The sequence below is a fragment of the Mustela erminea genome, chromosome 1 (assembly GCF_009829155.1).
Source record: "Mustela erminea isolate mMusErm1 chromosome 1, mMusErm1.Pri, whole genome shotgun sequence".
NCBI classification, from domain to species: Eukaryota; Metazoa; Chordata; class Mammalia; order Carnivora; family Mustelidae; genus Mustela; species Mustela erminea.
The window spans coordinates 164,176,974-164,202,774 of NC_045614.1; the positions used below are offsets into that span (position 1 = coordinate 164,176,974).

At 38.1% G+C, this 25,801-nt stretch overlaps 1 protein-coding gene across 1 annotated transcript in view; it reads left to right on the top strand.

Annotated features, from left to right (window-relative positions):
- Window positions 1-25,801, top strand: part of MORC1 (MORC family CW-type zinc finger 1) — a 181,096-nt gene that overhangs the window by 21,665 nt on the left and 133,630 nt on the right. Inside the window, exons 7-8 of the mRNA XM_032344363.1 lie at window positions 4,393-4,552; window positions 6,913-7,018. Coding sequence (XP_032200254.1) covers window positions 4,393-4,552; window positions 6,913-7,018 — 266 coding nt within the window. The remainder of the gene's footprint in view (window positions 1-4,392; window positions 4,553-6,912; window positions 7,019-25,801) is intronic.

A 25,801-nucleotide genomic window follows, 5' to 3' on the forward strand; every position in this document is an offset into this window, starting at 1 on the left:
TCCATGTTGATACAAAAGTTAGGTATTCATCCTTCTGATGGAGGCATAATACTCCCTAGTATATATGAACTGTATCTTCTTTATCCATTCTTCTGTTGGAGGGCATCTTGGTTCTTTCCACAGTTTGGGACTGTGGCCATTGCTGCTATGAACATTGGGGTACAGTTGACCCTCCTTTTCACTACATCTGTATTTTGGAGGTAAATACCCAATAGTGCAATTGCAGGGTCATAGGGAAGCTCTATTTTTAATTTCTTAAGGAATCTCCACACTGTTTTCCAAAGTGGTTGCCCCAACTTGCATTCCCAGCAACAGTGTAAGAGGGTTCCCTTTTCTCCACCTCCTCTCCAACACATGTTGTTTACTGTCTTGTTAATTTTAACCATTCTAACTGGTATAAGGTGGTATCTCAATGTGGTTTTGATCTCTGATGGCTAGTGATGATGAGCGTTTTTTCATGTGTCTGTTAGCCATTTGTATGTCTCCTTTGGAGAGGTGTCTGTTCATTTCTTCTGCCCAGTTTTGGATGTGATTATCTGTTTTGTGTATGTTGTTTCAGGGGTTCTTTATAGATCTTGGATATCAGCCCTTTGTCTGTAGTGTCATTTGCGAATATCTTCTCTTATTCCATGGGTTGCCTCTTTGTTTTGTTGACTGTTTCCTTTGCTGTGCAGAAGCTTTTGATCTTGATGAAGTCCCAAAAGTTCATTTTCACTTTTGTTTCCTTTGCCTTTGGAGAAATATCTTGAAAGAAGTTGCCATAGCCGATGTTGAAGAGGTTACTGCCTGTGTTCTCCTCTAGGATTCTGATGGATTCCTGCCTCATGTTGAGGTCTTTTATCCATTTCGATTCTATCTTTGTGTATAGTGTAAGAGAATGGTCGAGTTTCATTCTTCTACACGTAGCTGTCCAATTTTCCTAGCACCATTTATTGAAGAGCCTGTCTTTTTTCCACTGGATATTTTTTCCTGCTTTGTTAAAGATTATTTGACCATAGAGTTGAGGGTCCATATCTGGGCTCTCTACTCTGTTCCACTGGTCCATGTGTCTGTTTTTGTGCCAGTACCATGCTGTCTTGGTGATCACAGCTTTGTAGTAAAGCTTGAAATCAGGCAATGTGATGCTCCTAGTTTGGTTTTTCTTTTTCAACATTTCCTTAGCAATTTGGGGTCTCTTATGGTTCCATACAAATTTTAGGGTTGTTTGCCTCAGCTCTTTGAAAAATGCCAGTGGAATTTTGGTAGGGTGGCATTTAAAGTATAGATTTATGTTTATTCTTCTGATCCCTGAGCATGGAATGGTCTTCCATCTTTTTGTGTCTTCAATTTCTTTCATGAGTGTTCTGTAGTTCGTCGAATAGAGATCCTTTACCTCTTTGATTAGGTTTATTCCCAGATATCTTATGGTTTTTGGTGCTATAGTAAGTGGAATCATTTCTTTCATTTCCCTTTGTGTATTTCCATTGTTAGTGTATAAGAAAGCAACTGATTTCTGTATATTGATTTTGTATCCTGCCACATTACTGAATTGCTGTATAAGTTTTAGTAGTTTGGGGGTGGAGTCTTTTGGGTTTTCCATCTGAAGTACCATGTCATCTGTGAAGAGGGAGGGTTTGACTTTTTCATTGCCAATTTGAGTACCTTTTATTTCTCTTTGTCGTCTGATTGCTGTTGCTGGGACTTCTAATACTATGTTGAACAAGAGTGGCAAGAGTAGGCATCCTTGCTGTATTCTTGATCTCAAAGGGAAAGCTGTCAGCTTTTCTCCATTGAGGATGATATTTGCTGTGGGTTTTTCATAGATTTTATGAAGTTCAGGAATGTTCCCTCTATCCCTATACTTTGAAGCGTTTTAATCAGGAATGGATGCTGTATCTTGTCAAATGCTTTTCTGCATCAATTCAGAGGACCTGTGGCTATTCTCTCTACTCTTACTGATTTGTTCTATCACATTGATTGATTTGTGAATTCTGAACCACCCCTGCATCCCATGGATAAACCCCACCTGGTCACGGTGGATAATATTTTTAATATACTGTTGGATCGTATTAGCTAGGATCTTGTTGAGAATCTTAGCATGCATATTCATAAGGGATATTGGTCTGAAATTCTTTTTGGTGGGGTTTTTACCTGTTCTGGGGATCAGGGTAATACTGGCTTCATAGGAAGTTTTCCTTCTGCTTCAATTTTTTGAAACAGCTTCAGGAGAAAAGGTATTATTTCTTCTTTGAAAGTTCTGTAGTATTCCCCAGGGAATCTGTCAGGTGCTGGGCTTTTGTTTTTTGGAGGTTTTGATCACTGCTTCAATCTAGTTACTAGATATTGGTCTACTTAGGTTGTCAGTTTCTTCCTTATTCAGCTTTGGAAGTTTATAGGTTTCCAGGAATGCATCCATATCATCTAGGTTGCTTAATTTATTGGCATATAACTGTTGATAATAATTTCTGATGATTGTTTCTATTTCCTTGCTGTTATTCATGATCTTGCCCTTTTCATTCATAATTTTATTAATTTGGGTCCTCTCTTCTTTTGGATTAGTTTGGCCAATGGTTTATAGATCTTATTGATTCTTTCAAAAAACCAGCTTCTAGTTTTGTTGATGCGTTCTACTGTATCTCTAGTTTCTCTCTCATTGATCTCTGCTCAATCTTATTATTTCCCATCTCTTGCATGGAGTTGGCTTAATTTGTTGTTGATTCTTTAAGGTGTAAAGAGATCTGGTGTATTCTGGATTTTCAGTTTTTTTGAGGAAGGCTTGGATGACTATGTATTTCCCCATTAGGACTGCCTTTGCTGTATCCCATAGGTTTTGGACTGAAGTGTCTTCATTCTCATTGGTTTCCATGAATTGTTTAAGTTCTTTGATTTCCTGGTTGATCAAAACATTTTTTTTTTTTAAAGATTTTATTTATTTATTTGACAGACAGAAATCACAAGTAGGCAGAGAGGCAGGCAGAGAGAGAGGAGAAGAAGAAGGCTCCCTGTTGAGCAGAGAGCCTGATGTGGGCCTTGATCCCAGGACCCTGGGATCATGACCTGAGCCTAAGGCAGAGGTTTTAACCCACTGAGCCTACCAAGCACTCCAGATCCAAACAGTCTTTTTTTTTTTTTTTTTAAAGATTTTATTTATATGTTAGAGAGAGAGATACAGAGCGCAAGCACAGGCAGACAGAGTGGCAGGCTAGAGGCAGAGGGAGAAGCAGGCTCCCTGCCGAGCAAGGAGCCCGATGTGGGACCCGAACCCAGAACGCTGGGATCATGACCTGAGCCGAAGGCAGCTGCTTAACCAACTGAGCCACCCAGGCGTCCCCAGATCCAAACAGTCTTAAGCAAGGTGGCCTTTTAGCACTCTGAAGGTGCTAACAATGATTTTTCCTGAAATTTTCATCTTCCTTGTACGGTTTTGGTTTCTGATGAGTTGCTTTGTTTGTGCTTATTTATTTAATCTGTTTTTATCATATTAGAGGCTTTTCTCAGATGGTTATCAAGCCTGAATACTTTAAAGAGTATTCCAGTACAGTTTCAACGGAAAGCTCTGCAAGAGTGGGGTTGGGGGTGGGGGTCTTGGCAGCTATGAGTGTCATAATAGTGAGCTCTAGCTGAGCTGTATTGTTAGGAAACCCTCGGTGTAATTTTCATTATGTCTTTCCTTCTGGGCTAGTCCAGTTTCCCAGAGAAGGATCCTACAGTCTTCTGCCTGAAGGACTAGCTGACAGCTTTCTGGGACCCAAATGAGAGAAGAAATCTGGGTTCTCAGCACCCAGTATGTATTCTTTAACCCCGCCAATCTCAGTAAGGTCCCCCTGACAACTGTACCTGATATATCCTCTAATCTAGAAATGCTTTGTTCTGCTCTTTCCAGAGAATAAGCATCTAGTCTCTGTGGAGGTGGGGAAGCTAGTGCCAGATGGGGATCTGGATGCTACTTCTATTTCTCTTCCCCTTTCTCCCATCCCCGAAGTGAACTCATGCCATCCATCTCTGAGTCTTTTAGGGTATTCCAAATAATAATCAGACTGTTTTTCTCTTCTGGCATGGGCCTCAGATTGGTTTTCCTGGATTTGCTGCCATGTACTCTTCAGCTTCTAACATGCTGCCACTGTTGTTCCCTCTGCCATCCTACCCATATTTCGTTAGGGGCTGAAGTAGATTCCATCTGTCCCCACCTTCTACAATGGAGCCTTTTAGAATAATACTCTTTGAGTATACATAATTAGTTTTTGTCTCTTTCTTATAAAACTAGAATACAGGGGGAAATAAACTTTTAACTTTGTGTGTTGTACTTTGACTAGATGATGAATGGACTGAATCAGGATCAAATGAAAGGATGATGGTTTTTATTTGTGTACTTCGTAGTAAATTGATGTGTGTATGTGTGTGTGTGTTTTATAGGTTGTAGTTCCAATACCTTCATGGTTAACAAGAACCAGAAAATCTGTCACAGATGATCCTCAAAAACTATCAACGGAATTGTCTATAATTTTTAAGTACTCTCCATTTAGAAATGAAGCTGAACTGATGCAGCAGTTTGATGTGATCTATGGGAAATGTGGTAAGATCATCAAAACTCTGCAGTTTTGTTAGAAGTATTTCATTTTTAGTATCTTTCAAAAGATACTCTGCATACACTTTTATATTTTTTTCTATTTGTAACACCATGCAGGATCTTACATGGGGGCAGTCATTCATTGTATCCACAGGAATTTTGTCTTAAGTGAATCCAAACATAAATAGCTCCAAGTCCAAAGTTGTACTTGGATGAGCTTGGTGAAGGCTGGATGAGAAGGGGTGGCATAGTCTGTGACCCCAGGGAATCCATAGTCCCTGCACTGCACAGCAGATTTAGGACATGCTTACTGCAGGGTCTACGACTAGATGATCTCACATATACAAGACAGTTAGCAGTTTATAAGCCAGTGAATCCAGGTTTCTGAGGCATAGAGTTTCTGTTTTTTCTGTATTCTTTCAACCTACACCAGCCTTCTACTCAACATGTAGAAAGCCCTGTGTCTACTAACATTTTCCAGTGCCAGTCTTTCTCTAGATGTTTGCCTTTCTTATCTGGAAACAAGAAGAATCCTACTCTAGAGAAAACTATGTGCATTTTCCTTTTTGGAACTCCTTGATTTAGATAATGTTTTTAGTGAAAATCTTTTTTTTAAGGTTTTATATACATATGTGTGTGTGTGTATATATATATATATATAATATATAATTAATAATAATTATGTAATATATATATTATAGATAATAATTATATATAATATATAATTTAATTATATAACTATAATTATATAATATATGGTAATTATATATAATATATATTAAATAATATATAATAAATATATATTTATTTGAGCAAGCACAAGCCAGGGGGAGACATAGAGGGAGAGGGAGAAGCAGGCTCCCTGTTCTACCCCATGACCCTGGGATCATGACCTTGGCCAAAGGCAGGCACTTAACCCACTGAAATTCTGAAAAATTTGTTTCTGACTTGGCTTGTATTACCTTCAAAATTTCTTCTCTAATTTATGGCATTTTGTTTAAAAATGATTTTTTGTCATCCTTTCCCTTTTAGAGGAAAACTAGTGGCAATTCAATAAATATTAATCTTCTTAATATATACATGTTATACTTTTTTTTTTTTTTAATTTTTGGGGAGAGAGTGGATGCAAGCAGTGAGGGAGGGGCAGAAGGAGAAAGAGAGAGAGAATCTTAGGCAGGTTGCACGCTTAGCGCAGAACCCAAGTTGGGCCTTGATCTCGCGACCTGGAGATCATGACCTGAGCTGAAATTACGTCAGACCCTCAACTGACTGAGCCACCCATGCACCCCTATTCATGACATAATTTAAGGACAGCAAATGTTAACTTGTTAGCTGACTTTTAATTGTGAAAGACTCATGTAAGTACTAATGAATGGTGTGCTGTTTCTTGAATACTTTTCTAAATGTTTTATTAAAAATTAACACATTTAATTCTCAAAATAATTTATGTGTTCTGTTGTGTAGATTAGAAAAATTTAGGTTCAAAGAGGTTAGGAAACTTATCTGAGGTCATTGTGCTGGTAAATAAATGGTTGATTAGGATTTGGACATTCTTAGTCACTGTGCTGTTTGTTCTCTCTTGTGTTTTAGTACTACCAAGAGAAGTATATTTGGTTGTTCTTTTAATTTCTCTGACAATCCTGTTTGCCTTTGTATCATAATCAATTTTGTAAAGAATTTGGATTATTTTGTTAACAATGCTGTAGAGCCGGGGTCAGCAAATGTGACCTGCAGGTCAAACCCAGCGATGCTTGTTTTTGTAAATGAAGTTTTATTGAAATATAGCCACACTCATTCATTTATGTATTCTCTGTGGCAGCTTTCATGCTACAGTGATGGAGGTGAGTTGTGAGTAGACGTGGCAGAGACCATTTGGTCTGCAAAGCCTGAAATGTTTGTTATCTGGCCATTTATAAAAAAAGTTTGCCAACACCTGTTATGGGGTCTAAAAGCAATTCTTTGTATCTGTACAAATTTTAAAAACTCATCTTTGTTCTTATGTGCATTGATTATAGTTCCACCAGTGAGACCTTTACCTACAATACAAATTTTAGCTCAGACTCCTAACGGTTTTCATAATGCAAATTATGAAAAGAGTGCCAAAGTGTAGAATCTACATTGAGAAACTTATAATGAATTGAATAGGAATAAGCACTATAACGCAGAAACTCAACACTCTTTGGCAGAGAGTGGAATTTGCCGTGAGACTTATATCTTGGAACTTATCCAGGCATATTACTTACTGAAGTACAGAAGGAAATTTGGTCTAGAGTTGGCTTAATTCCATAGATGAGATAATAACACTATAACTAATATTTAGTGTAATTAAAGTATTGACAAGTCAAATGTCCTTTTCTTCCTACTAGGTACTTTGCTGGTTATTTATAACTTGAAGCTTTTGCTTAGCGGAGAACCAGAGTTGGATATTAAGACCGACAAGGAAGATATACTAATGGCTGGAGCTCTTGAGGAGTGAGTAGTGTTTGTGTTTGACAGAATGTCTCTCAGGGATGGCAGCAAGCTGGCTTTGGAGCTCTTTGTCCTGGTTCTAGGTCTGAGGCCCCTGTCCTTAGGTTCTAGGAACCTCCCCACTAGGTTCTAGGACAGTACATTTTTTCCCAATTACTGATGAAGTAAGTTAGGCTAGACCACTGATTCCCAAACCTGGCTCACTCTCTGAATGACCTGGATAGATTCTTAAGAAGTATAGGATTTTGTCTTATCTCAGACTGTGTTGAGTCAGAAGTCTCCCAGTATCAGGCCCAGGAATCAATATTTTTCACATGTTCCCCAGGTGACTCAGAGGTGGCTGTGCATTTGGGAACCACTGGAATAGTATCTCTAAGCTTCTCTAATTCCAAAACTCCTATTTGATGAATATCAAAACTGAAAAAACCCCTCAGAGTTCATTATCCATTACATGTCATTAAAATTGGGCATCAGTGGGCGCCTGGGTGGCTTGGTTGTTTGGGCGACTGCCTTTAGCTTGGTTTGTGATCCGGGAGTCCGGGGATGGGGTCCTGCATCAGGCTCCCTGATCGGCCTGGAGTCCTCTTCTCCCTCTGACCCTCTCCCTTCTTGTGCTTTCTCTCTCTCTCTCTCAAGTAAATAAATAAAATCTCAAAAATAAAAGGGGGGGCATCAGTATGGTGAGAAGCAAAAGGAAATAGGACCAGCTGACAATTCAGAATGACAATATGAACTTCATAGTTGTAGTTTTTAAGTAAATAAATTGGCACATCATTTTTCCTGGCCACTAGGGATCCGTAGGAAACAGAATAAGGAAGCATTGGTGAGCATGCGTGAAAAGGATGGAGAAATAATGAAACAGTGACTGAACCTAAGTTTCTCCAAAATAACTTTGTATTTGAAACTTAACAGCTTGAGCCCACAGTCTCTTAGTGTTAGAACTCTGGAGCTAGAAGGGATTTTGAAGGATTTAAATTCAGACTGATTCATTATAATTAAATACTGGTATTGTCCAGTGGAAATGGAATGAGAGACACAGATATTAACCCTATATGAAATCTAAATTTTCTAGTAGCCTCATTAGGAAAAGTAAAAAGAAACCGGTCAAATTAATTTTAATAATGTTTTGTTTAATCTGTTATATATAAAATATAATTTTAATATGAAAAATATTAATGAGACATTTTGTACCCTTTTTCCTACTAAATCCTTGAAACCTAGTGTGTTTCTTACACAGATAGCATGTGTCAGTTTGGACTAGGGCCCAACGGCCACATATGGCCAGAGGCTACCATATTGGACAGTGCAATTTTAGATTAAGAGACTGAGACTCAAGTAAATACATAAAATTACAGAGAATTTCTTCTGTCTTTGAGGTGAAATTTGAAAGTCCCTTCCCCAGTTAGAAAATTTAATGTTTGATAATGCACTTTTAGATTATCTTTTCTTTTTTCTAATTTATATTTTTCCTTATTTCATTCTAATGTATTATTCTTGATTTATACAGAAATGAAGGTTTTTGTCTCCTGGAAAAAAAATCCAGCCTCATTACTATTGTACAAATGCTGGAACCCATTGGCAACATTAACACGCTGATATCAGAAAGGAGGCACAGACCTGTTCCTGGCATCTCCTCCTTCCCCCGGCCCTGCCCTTCTCACAGCCGCTTCCAAAACCAGTATCTCATGCTCTTTAAAAGCTCTGAACCCAAATTTTCTAACAGTTATCTGTCAGAGTGCCTTGGCATTTCAGCACTAGCATCAGAAAACAAACACATTATTAGAGGAATAATTTGACAGCTAATTTCTTTGGGAAAAAAGTTCTTACTGTTTCCAGATTGTTTAATGAAGTCAGAAGCTTCTTAAGCCATTTAAATCACAAAATGAAGAAAATGGGTCAGACCAGGACATGTACAGTTTAATTTTGGAACATTGACCACGTTGGATTTGTGTGATTTTTTAACGTTTTTTGTAGTTTCGTCGTAAGAAAGGCTTTTTAAAGAAAGGGTGGAGGATTTTTATGAGGATGGGTTGTTGTAATGAGGAGACATCATTTCTCTACCAAGGGTGCTATCTATACTATACATTTCATGGCTTATGATACGAGTCTCACAGTAGTGCGAAAGAGGGACAGCAGTACCACCTCCTGGGGAGGAGTGATGTGTAGTTTTCCCCTCTGAAAAGTCAGTGGGTCTGACATTAACACCCAGTCCGTCTTCATTAAGGGGCTGGAAAACGGTTAACCCTTACAGCCGAAAGAATACTCTAGTAGAAGATGGATCTTTCTCTGACTCTTCTTCCATTTATGACTTCAGATACTTGAACTTCTGATCAAATACAGTTTCCCTAATCTTGGTTTCAAGAACAAATGGTTTAGTAATGTAACAACTCCTTTGCCATTTCTTTTTCTTGTGGTTATGGTGTCCTCTTAAAGCCCCTGGGCATGATTCTTCATCTGTTCTAAACAAGTTTCAAACCTTGGAACTATGCAATTTCCACCTTTGGTCTTAGACGGCTTTGTCCTGCTGATTCTGAAAATAATTTTCTACATAGAAATAGGAAAATTAAAGCCTTCAGACTTTTTTTCTGACACATTTTCTTCCAATTTTGTTTATTATAAAGTCAAAAGTGAGACAGTATTTTTAAAAAATTTTAACGAAAAGAATTTATCATAATTGATCAATTTTTTGTTATTCAATTCTGTTTTTTTAAGTGTGATTTCTCCTTTTGTTGCATTTACGATTTGCTTCTGAACTTTAAGTTATTATGTAGTCTTGGTAAGTCTCATTTTATAATGATTTCTTGATAAGTGGTTTTACAATAGTGCATTAAATTGATTCATCATAGATTCTATAGCGATTTCATTTTTGATAGTAGCATGGGTCCAAGTGTTTTACATTATTTTTAGATTTTTTTTTTGCTTTTTTAATATTAACTTATAATGTATTATTTTTCATAGGGGTACAGGTCTGTGAATCATCAGGCTTACATATTTCATAGCACTCACCATAGCACATACCCTCCCCACTGTCCATAACCCCAACACCCTATCCCTGCCCCGCCAACCCCCAGCAACCCTTAGTTTGTTTTATGAAATTAAGAGTCTCTTATGTTTTGTCTCCCTCCCAATCCCATCAGGTTTCATTTTTTCTCTCCCTTCCCAGCCACGACCCCCACCCTGCCTCTCAAATTCCTCATATCAGAGAGAACATATGATAATTATCTTTCTCTGATTGACTTATTTCACTCAGCCTGATACCCTCTAGTTCCATCCACATTATTGCAAATGGCAAGATTTCATTTTTGATGGCTGCATAGTATTCCTGTGTGTGTGTGTGTGTGTGTGTGTGTGTGTGTATGTGTGTGTATACCACATTTTTTAAATTTATTCATCTGCTGATCGTCATCTAGGCTCTTTCCATATTTTGGTTATTGTGGACATTGCTGCTATAAACATTCAGGTGCACGTGCCCCTTTGGATCACTACATTTGTATCTTTAGGGTAAATAACCAGTAGTGCAATTGCTGGGTCATAGGGTAGCTCTATTTTCAACTTTTTGAGGAACCTCCACGCTGTTTTCCAGAGTGGTTGCACCAGCTTGCATTCGCACCAAGAGTGTAGGAGGGTTCCCCTTTCTCCGCATCCTCGCCAGCATCTAGTTTCAACTTTTTGAGGAACCTCCATACTGTTTTCCAGAGTGGCTGTACCAGCTTACATTCCCACAACAGTGTAGGAGGGTTCCCCTTTCTCTGCATCCTCGCCAGCATCTCTCCAGTAGTGCAATTGCTGGGTCATAGGGTAGCTCTATTTTCAACTTTTTGAGGAACCTCCACGCTGTTTTCCAGAGTGGTTGCACCAGCTTGCATTCGCACCAAGAGTGTAGGAGGGTTCCCCTTTCTCCGCATCCTCGCCAGCATCTAGTTTCAACTTTTTGAGGAACCTCCATACTGTTTTCCAGAGTGGCTGTACCAGCTTACATTCCCACAACAGTGTAGGAGGGTTCCCCTTTCTCTGCATCCTCGCCAGCATCTCTCATTTCCTGACTGGTTAATTTTAGCCATTCTGACTGGTGGTATCTCATTGTGGTTTTGATTCGTATTTCCCTGATGCTGAGTGATACTGAGCACTTTTTCATGTGTCTGTTGGCCATTTGAATGTCTTCTTTGCAGAAATGTCTGTCCATGTCCTCTGCCCATTTTTTTTTTATTTTTAATATTTTTTTCTTTATTTTTTAAATTTATTTTTTATTTTTCAGCATAACAGTATTCATTATTTTTGTACCACACCCAGTGCTCCATGCAATCCGTGCCCTCTAGAATACCCACCACCTAGTACCCCAACACCCACCCCCCGCCCCTTCAAAACCCTCAGATTGTTTTTCAGAGTTCACCTCCCCGTCCAATTTCCCCCAACTCCCTTCTCCTCTCTAACTCCCCATGTCCTCCATGCCATTTGTTATGCTCCACAAATAAGTGAAACCATATGATAATTTACTCTCTCTGCTTACTTATTTCACTCAGCATAATCTCTTCCAGTCCTGTCCATGTTGCTACAAAAGTTGGGTATTCATCCTTTCTGATGGAGGCATAATACTCTATACTGTACATGGACCACATCTTCCTTATCCATTCATCCGTTGAAGGGCATCTTGGTTCTTTCTCTGCCCATTTCTTAATTGGATTATTTGTTCTTTGGGTGTTGAGTTTGATAAGTTCTTTATAGATCTTGGATACTAGCCCTTCATCTGATATGTCGTTTGCAAATATCTTCTCCCATTGTGTTGGTTGTCTTTTGGTTTTGTTATCTGTTTCCTTTGCTGTGCAAAAGCTTTTGATCTTGATGAAGTCCCAATAGTTCATTTGCCCTTGCTTCTCTTGCTTTTGGTGATATTTCTAGGAAGAAGTTGATGTGGTTGAGGTTCAAGAGGTTACTGCTTGTGTTCTCCTTAAGGATTTTGATGGATTCCTGTCTCACATTGAGGTCTTTCATCCACTTTCATTTATTTTGTGTGTGGTGTAAAGAAATGGTCCAGTTTCATTCTTCTGCATGTGGCTATCCAATTTTACCAACACCATTTGTTGAAGAGACTTTTTTTCTGTTAGAAATTCTTTCCTGCTTTGTCAAAGATTAGTTGACCATAGAGTTGAGAGTCCATTTCTGGACTCTATTCTGTTCCACTGATCTATGTGTCTGTTTTTGTGCCAGTACCATGCTGTCTTGATGATGACAGCTTTGTAATAAGCTTGAAGTCTGGAATTATGCCACCAACTTTGGCTTTCTTTTTCAACATTCCTCTGGCTATTCAGGGTCTTTTCTGGTTCCATGTAAATTTTAGGATTATTTATTCCATTTCTTTGAAAAAAATTGAGGGTATATTGATAGGGTTGCATTAAATATGTAGATTGCTCTAGGTAGCATAGACATTTTCACAATATTTGTTCTTCAAATCTGTGAGCATAGAATAGTTTTACATTTCTTTGTGTCTTCCTCAGTTTTTTTCATGAGTACTTTATAGTTTTCTGAGTACAGATTCTTTGCCACTTTGGTTAGGTTTATTCCTAGGTATTTTATGGTTTTGGGTACAATTGTAAATGGGATTGACTCCTTTATTTCTCTTTCTTCTATTTTGCTGTTGGTGTATAGAAATGCAACTGATTTCTGTGGATTGATTTTATATCCTGATACTTAATGAATTACTGTGTGAGTTCTAGCAGATTTGGCATGGATTCTTTTGGGTTTTCCACATAAAGTATTATATCATCTGCAAAGAGTGAGAGCTTGACTTCTTCTTGGCTGATTTGGATGTCTTTTATTTCTTTTTGTTGTCTGATTGCTGAGGCTAGGACTTCTGGTACTATGTTGAATAGCAGTGGTAATAGTAGACATCCCTATTTCCTGACCTTAGGGGAAAAGTTCTCAGTTTTTCTCCATTGAGAATGGTATTCACTGTGGGTTTTCCATAGGTGGCTTTTATGATATTGAGGTATGTACCCCTGTCCTTACACTGTGAAGAGTTTTGATCAAGAAAGGATGCTATACTTTATCAAATGCTTTTTCAGCATCTATTGAGAGAATCATATCTATTTTATTGAACAGTTTTAGGAGAACAGGTATTAATTCTTCTTTAAATGTTTGGTAGAATTCCCCTGGGAAGCTGTCAGTCCTGGGCTCTTGTTTTTTGGGAGATGTTTGGTGACTGCTTCAATCTCCTTACTGGTTATAAGTCTGTTCAGGTTTTCTATTTCTTCTTGGTTCAGTTTTGGTAGTTTCTGTTTCTCTAAGACTGCATTCATTTCTTCTACGTTGTCAAATTTGCTGGCGTATAGTTGTTCATAATATGTTCTTATTATTGTTTGTATTTCATTGGTGTTAGTTGTGATCTCTCCTCATTCATTTATGATTTCATTTATTTGGGTCCTTTCTCTTTTTTTTTTGATAAGTCTGGCCAGGGGTTTATCAATCTTATTAATTCTTTCCAAAAACCATCCTCTAGTATCATTAATTTGTTGTACTGTTTTGTTTTGGTTTTTGGTTTTTTGGTTTCTATTTCATTGACTTCTGCGCTGCTCTTTATTATTTCTCTTCTCTTGCTGGGTTTAGGCTTTCTTTGCTGTTCTTTTTTCAGCTCCTTTAGGTGTAGGGTTAGGTTGTATACTTGAGACCTTTCTTGTTTCTTGAGAAAGGCTTGTGTTGCTATGTACTTTCCTCTTAGGACAGCCTTTGCTGTGTCCCAAAGATTTTGAACAGTTGTGTTTTCATTTTCATTTGTTTCCATGAATTTTTTAAATTCTTCTTTAATTTCCTGGTGAACCCATTCATTCTTTAGTAGGATGATCTTTAGCCTTCATGTATTTGAGTTCTTCCAACTTTCCTCTGGTGATAGAGTTCTAGTTTCAAAGCATTGTGGTCTAAAAATATGTAAGAAATGATGCCAGTTTTTGTACTGGTTGAGACCTGATTTATGCCCCAGGATGTGATCTGTTCTGGACAATGTTCCATGTGCCCTAGAGGAGAATGTGTATTCTGTTGTTTTGGGATGGAATGTTCTAAATATATCTGTGATGTCCATCTGGTCCAATGTGTCATTTAAAGCCTTTATTTCCTTGTTGATCTTTTGCTTACATGATCTGTCCATTTCAGTGAGGGGAGTATTAAAGTACCCTACTATTATTGTATTATTATCGATGTATTTCTTGATTTTGTTATTAATTGGTTTATATAATTGGCTGCTCTCATGTTAGGGGCATAGATATTTAAAATTGTTAGATCTTCTTCTTGGACAGACCCTTTAAATATGATATAGTGTCCTTCCTCATATCTTATTATGGTCTTTAGCTTAAAATCTAATTTATCTGATAGAAGGATTGGCATCCCAGCTTTATCTTGATGTCCATTAGTATGGTAAATTGTTTTCCACCCCCTTACTTTAAATCTGGATGTGTTTTTGGGTCTAAAATGAGTTTCATGTAGATATCATATTGATGGGTCTTGTTTTTTTTTTTTTTTTTTTAATCCATTCTGATACCCTGTGTCTTTTGATTGGGGACATTTAGCCCATTTACATTCCGGGTAACTATTGAAAGATATGAATTTAGTTCCATTGTATTACCTATAAGGTAACTATTACCGTATACCATCTCTGTTCCTTTCTGGTCTGTTACTTTTAGGCTCTCTCTCTGTTTATTGGACTCCTTTCAATATTTTCTATAAGGCCGGTTTCATGTTTGCAAATTCTTTTAGTTTTTGTTTGTCCTGGAAGATTTTTAATCTCTCTTCTATTTTCAATGACAGCCTAGCTGGTTATAGTATTCTTTCTTTCTTTCTTTCTTTCTTTCTTTCTTTCTTTCTCTCTTTCTTTCTTTTTAAAAGATTTTATTTATTTATTTGACAGACAGAGACACAGCAAGAGAGGGAACACAAGCAGGGGGAGGGGGAGAGGGAGAAGCAGGCTTCCCGCAGAGTGGAGAGCCCAACGCAGGGCTTGATCCCAGGATCCTGGGATCATGACCTGAGCCAAAGTCAGATGCTTAATGACTGAGCCACTCAGGCACCCCTGGATATAGTATTCTAAGCTGCATGTTTTTCTCGTTTGGTGCTCTGAATATATCATGCCAGTCCTTTCTGGCCTGCCAGGTCTCTGTGGATAGGTCTGCTGCCATTCTAATATTTCTGCTGTTGTGTGTTACAGACCTCTTGTCCTGAGCTGCTTTCAGGATTTTCTCTTTGTCACTGATACTTGTAAGTTTTACTTGTAGATGCCTGGGTGTGGATCTATTTTTATTGATTTTGATGGGAGTTCTCTGTGCCTCCTGGATTTTGATGCTTGTTCCCATCACCATATTAGGGAGATTCTCTACTATCATTTGCTCCAATATATCTTCTGCCCCCATGTCTCTCTCTCCTTCTTCTGGGATCCCAATTATTCTAATATTGTTTCATCTCATGGTACCACTTATCTCTCAAATTCTCCCCTCATGGTCTAGTAGTTGTCTTTTGCTCGGCTTCTTTATTCTCCATCATTTGGTCTTCTTTATCACTCATTCTCTCTCCTGCGTCATTTATCCTAGCAGTAAGAGCCTCCATTTTTGACTGCCCCTCATTAATAGCTTTTTTTATTTCAACTTGTTCAGATTTTAATTTTTTTATTTTTCCAGAAAGGGATTTGATTTCTCTGCTTTTTTCGAGCCCAGTTAGCACCTTGATAACCGTCATTCTGAATCGTCTAGTTCTGACATAGTACTAATGTCTGTATTGATTAGGTCCCTAGCCAGTGGTACTGCCTCTTGTTCTTTTTTTTTTTTTTTGTGAGTTTTTCCACCTTATCATTTTATGCAGATATGAATAGATGAATGAGAGAACAAAATACCTAAAGGGTAGCAACAACCCCAGAAAAATATACATTAACCAAATCAGAAGAGACCTGAAACTGGGGAAGAAAGAAAGGGGCAAAAAAGAAAAAAAATATATGTTTATGTATATATAATTAGAGTGGTGAATAGAACAGAGCCAGACACTTTATTTTGAGTATATTTTGGTCTGTTAGAAGAAAATACCTCCCAAAATTTTAAAGACCATATGTATATATATATATATGTATATATACATATATATATATATACACACACACACACATATACACACACACACACACAAAATAAGGGTAAACAGGATGAAGAGATGAAATATGACTATGAATATGAAAATTAAAGATTCTGAAAAAGGAATTGATAAGTTGGTTGAATAAAGAAAAAAAAAGAAAGAATGTAATCAGGCTGGAGATGAGAAAGCTGTCTGCTAGGTTTAGGGTATATTTTGATCTATCAGAAGAAATTGTTTTCCAAAATTCTAATGAAGAAAAACCTATATGTATACAAAAAATAGGGTTAAATATAATAAAGGGATAATATAAGACTATAACGATGAAAATTAAAGATTTTTAAAAAGATATTGATAATGTAAATCATTAAAAAACATTAAAATAGGAAGAAGATAAATTAAAAAAAGAATAAGAATAAAAATTTAAAAAATTTAACTTTGAAAGACTAAAGGATCATGGAAAAAAAACCATGATTTCTGTGTTTCTTTCCCCTACCTCTGGAGTTCCACAGTTCTCATTGATTAGTTAACTTGGTCTTGGCTGGATTTGAATTTGGATTTTCTTGCTGATTTTCTAGGGGAGGGATCTGTTGCAGTAATTCTCAAATGTCTTTGCCTGAGACGGAATTGCACCAACCTTGCCAGGGGCCAAGCTAAGTAATCTGCTCGGGTTTGCTCTTGGTAGCTTTTGTACCCTGAACACTTTCTGTACAGCTTTGGAGAACAGGAATGAAAATGGCAACCTTCTAGTCTCCTACCTCATAGGAGCTGAGAGTGTGCCCTCAGAGAAAAGCAGTCAATCCCTCCCATCTCCCTGGTTTCCAGTTATGCTCCAGACTTACCAGCCTGTGACCAAGCGTTTCTATCTCTGGGGCACAGCCTCCTTTGGAGTCTCTAAACCCAGCAGATTCCTGCCAAACGCTCCTGTGTTGCTCCTCCCAGGGGAGGAAGGAGGGAGTCTCCCCAGATCTGCCACTCATGGGGGTCCCTGCTCAAAAAGCAGTGGTCCGACTGTGCCTTGGATCATGGTTTAAGGTAATCCGGAGCTGAGAGCCCACTCCCCAGCTCCATCCCTGCAGCTGGTCTCCCCACTCCAGTACCTGAGAGCTCTGCTGCACACAGGCACCCCCAGTTTTTCTGTGATCTCATGGGTCCCAAGACCACACTGTCCCTGCGAGGGGTCTTCCTCCGATGTTTAGCCTCTGGAGTGATATCCCTCAGTGGAAAATACTTCTCAAAGTTCTGATTTTGTGCTGCGCTGCTCTACCGCTTGCCAGGAGCCAGCCCCTACCCCTGCGGTCTATCTTCCCACATGTTGAATCAGATTGATTTCTCCACACATCCTGCCTTCTGGAAAGTGGTTGATTATCTATTCCTGGGGTTGCTGCTCTTCTCTTCTCTCTCCTCTTGAGTTTGTAGCTGTTCAGAATGGTTTGATACCTAGCTGAACTCCTGGGACCTCTGCCATCTTGCTCCTCTCTTATTTATAGATAATATGGAAAAAAACCATTTTCATACAGATGGATTTTTTTTAGAAAAAAATTTTAATGATTTTATTAGAGAGAGTGTGTGTGTGCATGAGCGGGGGGAGGGGCAGAGGAGAGGGAGAAGCAGACTCCCCACTGGGCAAGGAGCCCGATGCAGGGCTCAGTCTCATAAAACTTGGATCATGACTGGAGCAGATGTGTAACCCACTGAGCCACTCAGGCAGACTTGAATTGTTTTATATATTTATTTATTTTAAACAAATTCCCAAGAAGGGAACTACTGAGTCACAGTATCTGGACTTTCATATAGTTCTTGTGAATATTTCATATCAGTTGTAAATTTTGCAATCAAAACCCTTTATCTGCTTTGGGCTGAGGCTCTACAATCATAATCCGACCATCAGCAAGGCCTTGTTGCAAAATGACAATAACGTCATGAAAATTTCATTAGGAGTGATGTTCAAGTACACAGGCATGTGCTTTGGCAGTAGCTGTCTAAAAGCCTGTTTTCTCTTTGAAAAATGTAGATAGATAAGTCATCTCAGAATTTCAGAATCAGATGAGGCAGAAGTTTGCATTTAATGTATGATATATTAAATCAGAATTCGAATCTGTGAATGTGGCATGTGGAGAGTGCCAGGGAATCATACATAGTTGCAGGGTGATTTGCGGAAAGTGGGTTATATCTGCAGGGAAAGAATCTGCCATTTTAAATTTAGGCAAAGTGCCCTAAAAGGGAAGATGATGATATGAAAAATAATTTTGTAAGAAATCAAAATAAAGTTAAGACTTTGGAACAAAGAAGCAGGGGAAGGACTCAGAATATGGAATATTAATGAAAATAGTAGTGAACTAATGACAGAAAATAAGAGTTTTCTTCAGAGCCGGCTTAGACAATGTTTCTTTGTTAATTTATGTTGCGGTAATTTTTGGAACTCTGGACCAAGTCCCACATCTCAAACTTTGGCAAATTTTACTCCCACCAAGTTTTTTTTTTTTTTTCCTTTGAGGTAGTCAAAACAAAGTCAGATAACTTGTTCTTTCCTTCTCATTGGTGGCTGTTAGTAAACTTTAGTTACAATTAGATGATTAAAATCAGAGTGATTTGCAGAGGTCCTCTGTTGGTTGAATGCAGAAGGACTGAGCAAATGGTTGTGATAGGTGGTAGAGGGGAGGCTCTGAAGAGGCCAGTACCTGGCCTTGCCTCACATGTGGCTAGTATCAACTGGCTTCTGCAGAATTCACAGGATTGTAATTCTACTTCTGTGTTCTGTACCCAGAGAGTCTATATAGATAGCACATATGGAATTACTCTATCATTCAGATGTTTTAAATTTCCTTCGTAGGACATAGAATCCTTTATGTGGATATGAGTATGGAATTATAATTTCAAAATTGAGATCTTGAAATTTTATATAAGGTATGCCACCAAATCCTGGGTCCAAGTGTTAGTTTTTTTCACGCTCTCCTGGCTCTCACTCTTTGTTGTGGTCTTCCTGGTGGTCCAGCACCTGCTCTAGGGACAGTAATCTTTGGGGCAGAGGTAAAGTGGGCCTCAAGGCAGAGGTAGAGTGGGCCTCAAGTAGTACACAAATATGAGTTGATTGAAAACCACTTAAACATACATAAATATAATAGTGCTCTCTCATTCTCTACCCCAACCCCCTTCCCACCATCTTGCTTCTACTATAGAAACCATTCTGCAACTTGGGTTTTTAAATATGTCATCAAGATTTTCCAGTAGTTGTCAGTTTAAATTAAAGTCATCCTTTTTGTCTCCACGGCTTTTTCTTTTGATGTAATTTAATCTTTTCAATAAGGTTGCAAAGATAATACGGAGGATTCCAACATACCTTTCCCTCGGATTCCCCAGATGGTATTCTCACACTTGCTCTATCGGTCTTCCTCTCCCTCTTCTTCTCTGTAAGTATGGTAGAGACCCATGCAGTCCTTCTAATTTTAAGGGCAATAATCTGTCACTCCCAGTGTTTTGTGGCCAAAGTTGTCCTAGCTTTGGCTAGGGGGAGCCTGTTCAAGTGGGCTTTATTTTTATTTTTTAATTTAAATTCAATTAGTTAACATACAGTGTATTACTGGTTTCAGAGGTAGAGGTTAGTGATTCATCAGCCTTCTAGAGTACCCAGTGCTCATTACATCACATGCTTTTCTTAATGTCCATCACTCAGTTACCCCAAACCTCTACCCACCTCCCCTCCAGCAACCCTCAGTTTGTTTCCTATTATTAAGAGTCTCTTATGGTTTGTCTCCCTCTCTGCTTTCATCTTGTTTAATTTTTCCCTCTATCTCCCTGTGATCCTCTGTTTTGTTTCTTAAATTCCACATATGAGTAAGATCATAGGATAATTGTCTTTCTCTGATTTATTTCAATTAGCATAACACCCTCTAGTTCCATCCATGTCGATACAAATGACAAGATTTCATTTTTTTGATGGCTGAGTAATATTCCATTGTGTATATATACTACATCTTCTTTATCCTTTCATCTGTTGGCGGACATCTGGGTTCTTTCCATAGTTTGGCTTTTGTGCACATTGCTGCTATAAACATTCGGGTGCACCTGCCCCTTCAGATCACTACATTTGTATCTTTAGGGTAAATACCCAGTAGTGCAATTGCTGGGTCATAGGGTAGCTCTATTTTCAACTTTTTGAGGTACCTCCATCCTGTTTTCCAGAGTGGCTGCACCAGCTTGCATTCTCACCAACAGTGTAAGAGGGTTCCCCTTTCTCCGAATCCTTGCCAACATCTGTCATTTCCTAACTTACTGATTTTAGCCATTCTAACAGGTATGGGGTGGTATCTCATGGTGGTTTTGATTTGTATTTCCCTGATGCCTAGTGATACTGAGCACTTTTTCCTGTGTCTGTTGGCCATTTGAATGTCTTCTTTGCAGAAATGTCTGTTTATGTCCTCTGCCCATTTCTTGATTGGATTATTTGTTCTTTGGGTGTTGAGTTTGATAAGTTCTTTGTAGATCTTGGATACTAGCCCTTTATCTGATATGTCATTTGCAAATATCTTCTCCCATTGTGTTGGTTGTCTTTTGGTTTTGTCAACTTTTTCCTTTGCTGTTCAAAAGCTTTTGATCTTGATGAAGTCCCAATAGTTCATTTTTACCTTTGTTTCCCTTACCTTTGGAGATATGTGAGGAAAGAAGTTGCTGCAACTGAGGTCACAGAGGTTGCTACCTAGGTTTTCCTCTAGGATTTTGATGGATTCCTATCTCATATATAGGTTTTCATCCATTTTGAGTCTATTTTTGTGTGTGGTGTAAGGAGATGATCCAGTTTCATTCTTTTGCATGCAGTTCAAGCTAGCTTTTGTGTTCTTTTGACATATAACCATCATTTTAAAACATTTTTTGGCATTATAAGATATTCCAGGCTCATAGTATACTACTACTGTTGCTGTAATGTAATCAGCCATTTCTCCAAGAAATCCTGGTTTCTTTTATTGGATAATTATAGTCCTCATTTTTTATTTTTATTTTTTAAAAATACTTTATTTATTTATTTGACAGAGAGAAACAGAGATCACAAGTAGGCATAGAGGCAGGCAGAGAGAGAGGGGGAAGCAGGCTCCCTGCTGAGCAGGGAGCCTGATATGGAGCTTGATCCCAGGACCCTGAGATCATGACCTGAGCTGAAGGCAGAGGCTTAACCCACTGAGCCACCCAGGTGCCCCTAGTCCCCATTTTTTTAAATGACTTTTTAAAAAGTCTATAAACTAATAAATTACTATACATTAGTGTATAACAGTTTTTGCATAATATTAAGTTACTTTGCGTTGATATATGGTATGTCAATACTCGCTAACTAATGATGGGAGCTTAAGTTGACTTTACTTTTTCACTATTTTAACAATGCTGATCTGTATTTTTTAAAAAAGGTTTTATTTATTTGAGAGAAAGAAAGCAAGCAAGCATTAGGGAGGTTCAGAGGGAGAGGAAGAGAGAGAATCTAAAACATACTCCCCACTGAGTGAGGAACCTGATGTGGATTTTGATCCTAGGACTCCAAAATCGTGACCCGAGCTGAAACCAAGAGTTGGCCACTTGACTGACAGCCACCCCCAGCTGCCCTGACACTTGGTCTTTTTAAAATTAAAATCTGTATTTGGGTAACTGTAGACTTATAAGCAGTTTCAAGAAATAATATAGAGAAAGTTTATGTACCCTTTCCCCTGGTGCCCCACTGCTGTTACGTTGCTAAACTTTTAGTACAACATCACAACTAGGACATTGACATTGATGCAGTCTACCTAGCCTGGGTCAAATCCACCAATACATCAGACAAGGATCTTTCCTATTGTCTCTTTTTTTTTTTCTTTTAAGATTTTATCCATTTATTTGAGAGAGAGAGATGTGTGAGAACAAAAGAGCACAGGCAGGAGGAACAGTAGAGGAAGAAGGAGAAGCAGACTTCCCACAGAGCAAGAAGCCTGATATGGGCTCGATCCCAGGACCCTGAGATTATGGCTTGAGCCAAAGGCAGACACTCAACTGACTGAGCCACCCAGGTGTCCCCTTCCTGTTGCCTTTTTTTTAAAATATTTTATTTATTTATTTGACAGAGAGTGAGATCACAAGTAGGCAGAGAGGCAGGCAGAGAGAGAGGAGGAAGCAGGCTCCCCACTGAGCAAAGAGCCCGATGCGGGGTTCGATCCCAGGACCCTGAGACCATGACCCAAGCCGAAGGCAGAGGCTTAACCCACTGGCTCAGTGGGTTAAGCCCACTTAACCCAGGTGCCCCTCCTGTTGCCTTGTATAGCCACATACACTCTCCCTCCTCTTTCCCAACTTGATCTTTAACATTGTTAATATTGTCCTTTGTCTAATAGAAATTTTTGATATTTTGAGATCAAATCTGAAATACTTTTCTTTATGAGGCTCTTTTGCATTTCTAAACCTTAGATAGGTTCCTTAACCAAATATATTTTCTTATCATTTCTTTTAATATTTGTAGTTTATTTCTATAGCTTTTTAATCTATCTGGAATTTGTTTTTTGAACATGGTGTGAACAGGGGAGGACAGATTAATATTTTCTAATGGATACAGCATTTTAAAAATAGTTCAGGCTTTCCTACTGATTTGAAATGTATACTAATATAAGCTAAATTATCATCAGATATGGATCTGTTTCTAGATGGCCTATTTCTTTTCATATATTTTTTCTGTTTTTGCTTAATTAGAACTTTTTAATTGCTATAGCTTATATAATGTGTCTTGGGATTTAGACTGGGAGCCCATTGAATTTATGGCTTAATTGGAGAAGAACTAACATATTTATGTTTTGGTTCTTATTTCAGTTTACATATAGTTGAGTGGAGTTTTACATCATCGTATATATCATAGTAGTTAAGAACAAGACTTTGGTAGTTAGGCTGTATGAGTTCAATTTGTATTTCTATAAGCTGTGTTGATATGGGGAAGGTGATTAACCTTACAGAGCCTCTAATTAGTTATCCAAAAATGGCAATAATAATAGCAGTTGTATTAATAGTGGTATATCACAGCATTGTTGTGAGGCTTACATGATGTATGAGCTGAAAAGTGCTTAGACCACTACCTGGCACAGAGTTCATATTCAGTAGTTGTTGGATATTATTATTTCTTCATATAGGTCTTGTACATTTCTTTCTCTTTTTTGTACATTTCTTGTTAAGTATGTAGGTATTGTGACTCTTCTTGGCATTCAAACAGGATCTTGTCTCTATTGCTTTTTCTAATTACTTAATTGTTAATGTGCATACAGGAAAACTGTTGACTTTAAAAAAAAAATTTTATTTATTTATTTTGAGAGAGGAGGGACAGAGGAAGAGGGAGAGTCTCTAAAGCAGACTCCACTCAATTCCATGACCCTGAGGTCATGACCTGAGCTGAAATCAAGAGTCAGAGGCATAACCAACTGAGCCACCCAGGCATTTCAAAACCATTGACCAGTCAAACACCTCTGATTTTTTTTGAAGATTTTGTTTATTTATTTGACAGAGAGAGAGATCACATGTAGGCAGAGAGAGAGGAGGAAGCAGGCTCCCCTCTGAGCAGAGAGCCCAATGCGGGACTCGATCCCAGGACGCTGACCTGAGATCATGACCCGAGCTGAAGGCAGAGGCCCAACCCACTGAGCCACCCAGGCGCCCCAAAACTTTTGATTTTATATCTCACCATTTACTGAATTCTTTTATTCTAAGTTTTCAGTTGAATTTTCTATTTAGTCTTTATTTGCAAATAGTTATGGTTTTGTGTCTTCATTTCTGTTACTCTGTTTTAACTAACTAGTTAACTAAGAGTGGTAATAACAGACATGATTTTTGGTTTGGTTCTGTCTTAATGGGATTCTTTTATCTTTGACTATTAGGTGTGATATTTGCTCTAGTTATTATTCCTTCTAATCAATGCCTTCCGTCAAATGTAGGAAGTCATTTTATTTCTAGTTTATTGAGTGACTTTTATTTTTCACATCAGGGTATTGATGTTAAGTTTTGTCAAAGCTTTTTGACATCTGTTGAGGTAATTTAGTTCTGTTTTTCTCTTTTAATCTGTTAAAGAAGTATATTTATTTGAGTAAAGCTTGTGATACTGAATTATCATTCTTCTGTTCCTCAAACCCAACTAGTTCACTGTGTTAATTCCACTGGTATTTTATTTAATATTTTTTGCCCTTATGCTTATACATGAGTCTGGGCTATAAATATGCTTTTATTTTCCTTACCTTATTTAGTATTAGTGTATAGATTATGGAAGAATGAGTTGAGAAGTTTTTTACCTCTTTGGTTGATTTGGAAGAGTTTGTAAAATGAGTCTTTAATTTGCCTATAGGTTTGGTAGAAATTCTCTGAAAAAACTGTGATTTTTTTTTTAATTTCTTTTCATTGTTCCAGAATTCATTGTTTATGCACCACACCCAGTGCTCCATGCAATACATGCCCCCATAATACCTACCACCAGGCTCACCCAACCTCCCACTACCCCCCAAAACCCTCAGGTTGTTTTTCAGAGTCCACAGTCTCTCATGGTTCATCTCCCCCTCCAATTTCCCCCAACTCCCTTCTCTCCATCTCCCCATGTCCTCCCTGTTATTTCTTATGCTCCACAAATAAGTGAAACCATATGATAATTGACTCTCTCTGCTTGACTGACTTCACTCAGCATAATCTCTTCCAGTCCTGTCCATGTTGATACAAAAGTTGGGTATTCATCCTTTCTGATGGAAGCATAGTACTCCATAGTATATATGGACCACATCTTCCTTATCCATTTGTAGGTTGAAGGTCATCTTGGTTCTTTCCACAGTTTGGTAACTGTGACCATTGCTGCTATGAACATTGGGGTACAGATGGCCCTTCTTTTCACTACATATGTATCTTTGGGGTAATTACCCAGTAGTGCAATTGCAAGGTCATAGGGAAGCTCTTTTTTTAATTGCTTAAGGAATCTCCATAATGTTTTCCAAAGTGGCTGTACCAACTTGCATTTCCACCAACAGTGTAAGGGTTCCCCTTTCTCCACATCCTCTCCAACGTGTAGTTTACTGTCTTGTTAATTTTGACCATTCTAACTGGTGTAAAGTGGTATCTCAATGTGGTTTTGATTTGAATCTCCCTGATGGCTAGTGATGATGAACATTTTTTCATGTATCTGTTAGCCATTTGTATGTCTTCATTGGAGAAGTGTGTCTGTTCATGTCTTCTGCCCATTTTTTGACATGATTATCTGTTTTGTATGTGTTGAGTTTGAGGGATTCTTTATAGATCCTGGATTTAAGCCCTTTGTCTGTATTGTCATTTGTGAATATCTTCTCCTATTCCATGGGTTGCCTCTTTGTTTTGTTGACTGTTTCCTTTGCTGTGCAGAAGCTTTCGATCTTGATGAAGTCCCCAAAATACATTTTCGCTTTTGTTTCCTTTGACTTTAGAGACATATCTTCAAAGAAGTTGCTGTGGCCTATGTCGAATAAATTATTGCCTGTGTTCTCCTCTAGAATTCTGATGGATTCCTGCCTCACGTTGAGGTCTTTTATCCATTTCAAATTTATCTTTGTGTATGGTATAAGAGAATGGTCGAGTTTCATTCTTCAACACATAGGTGTCCAATTTTCCCAGCACCATTTATTGAAGAGACTGTCTTTTTTCCACTGGATATTTTTTCCTGCTTTGTCGAAGATTATTTGACCATAATGT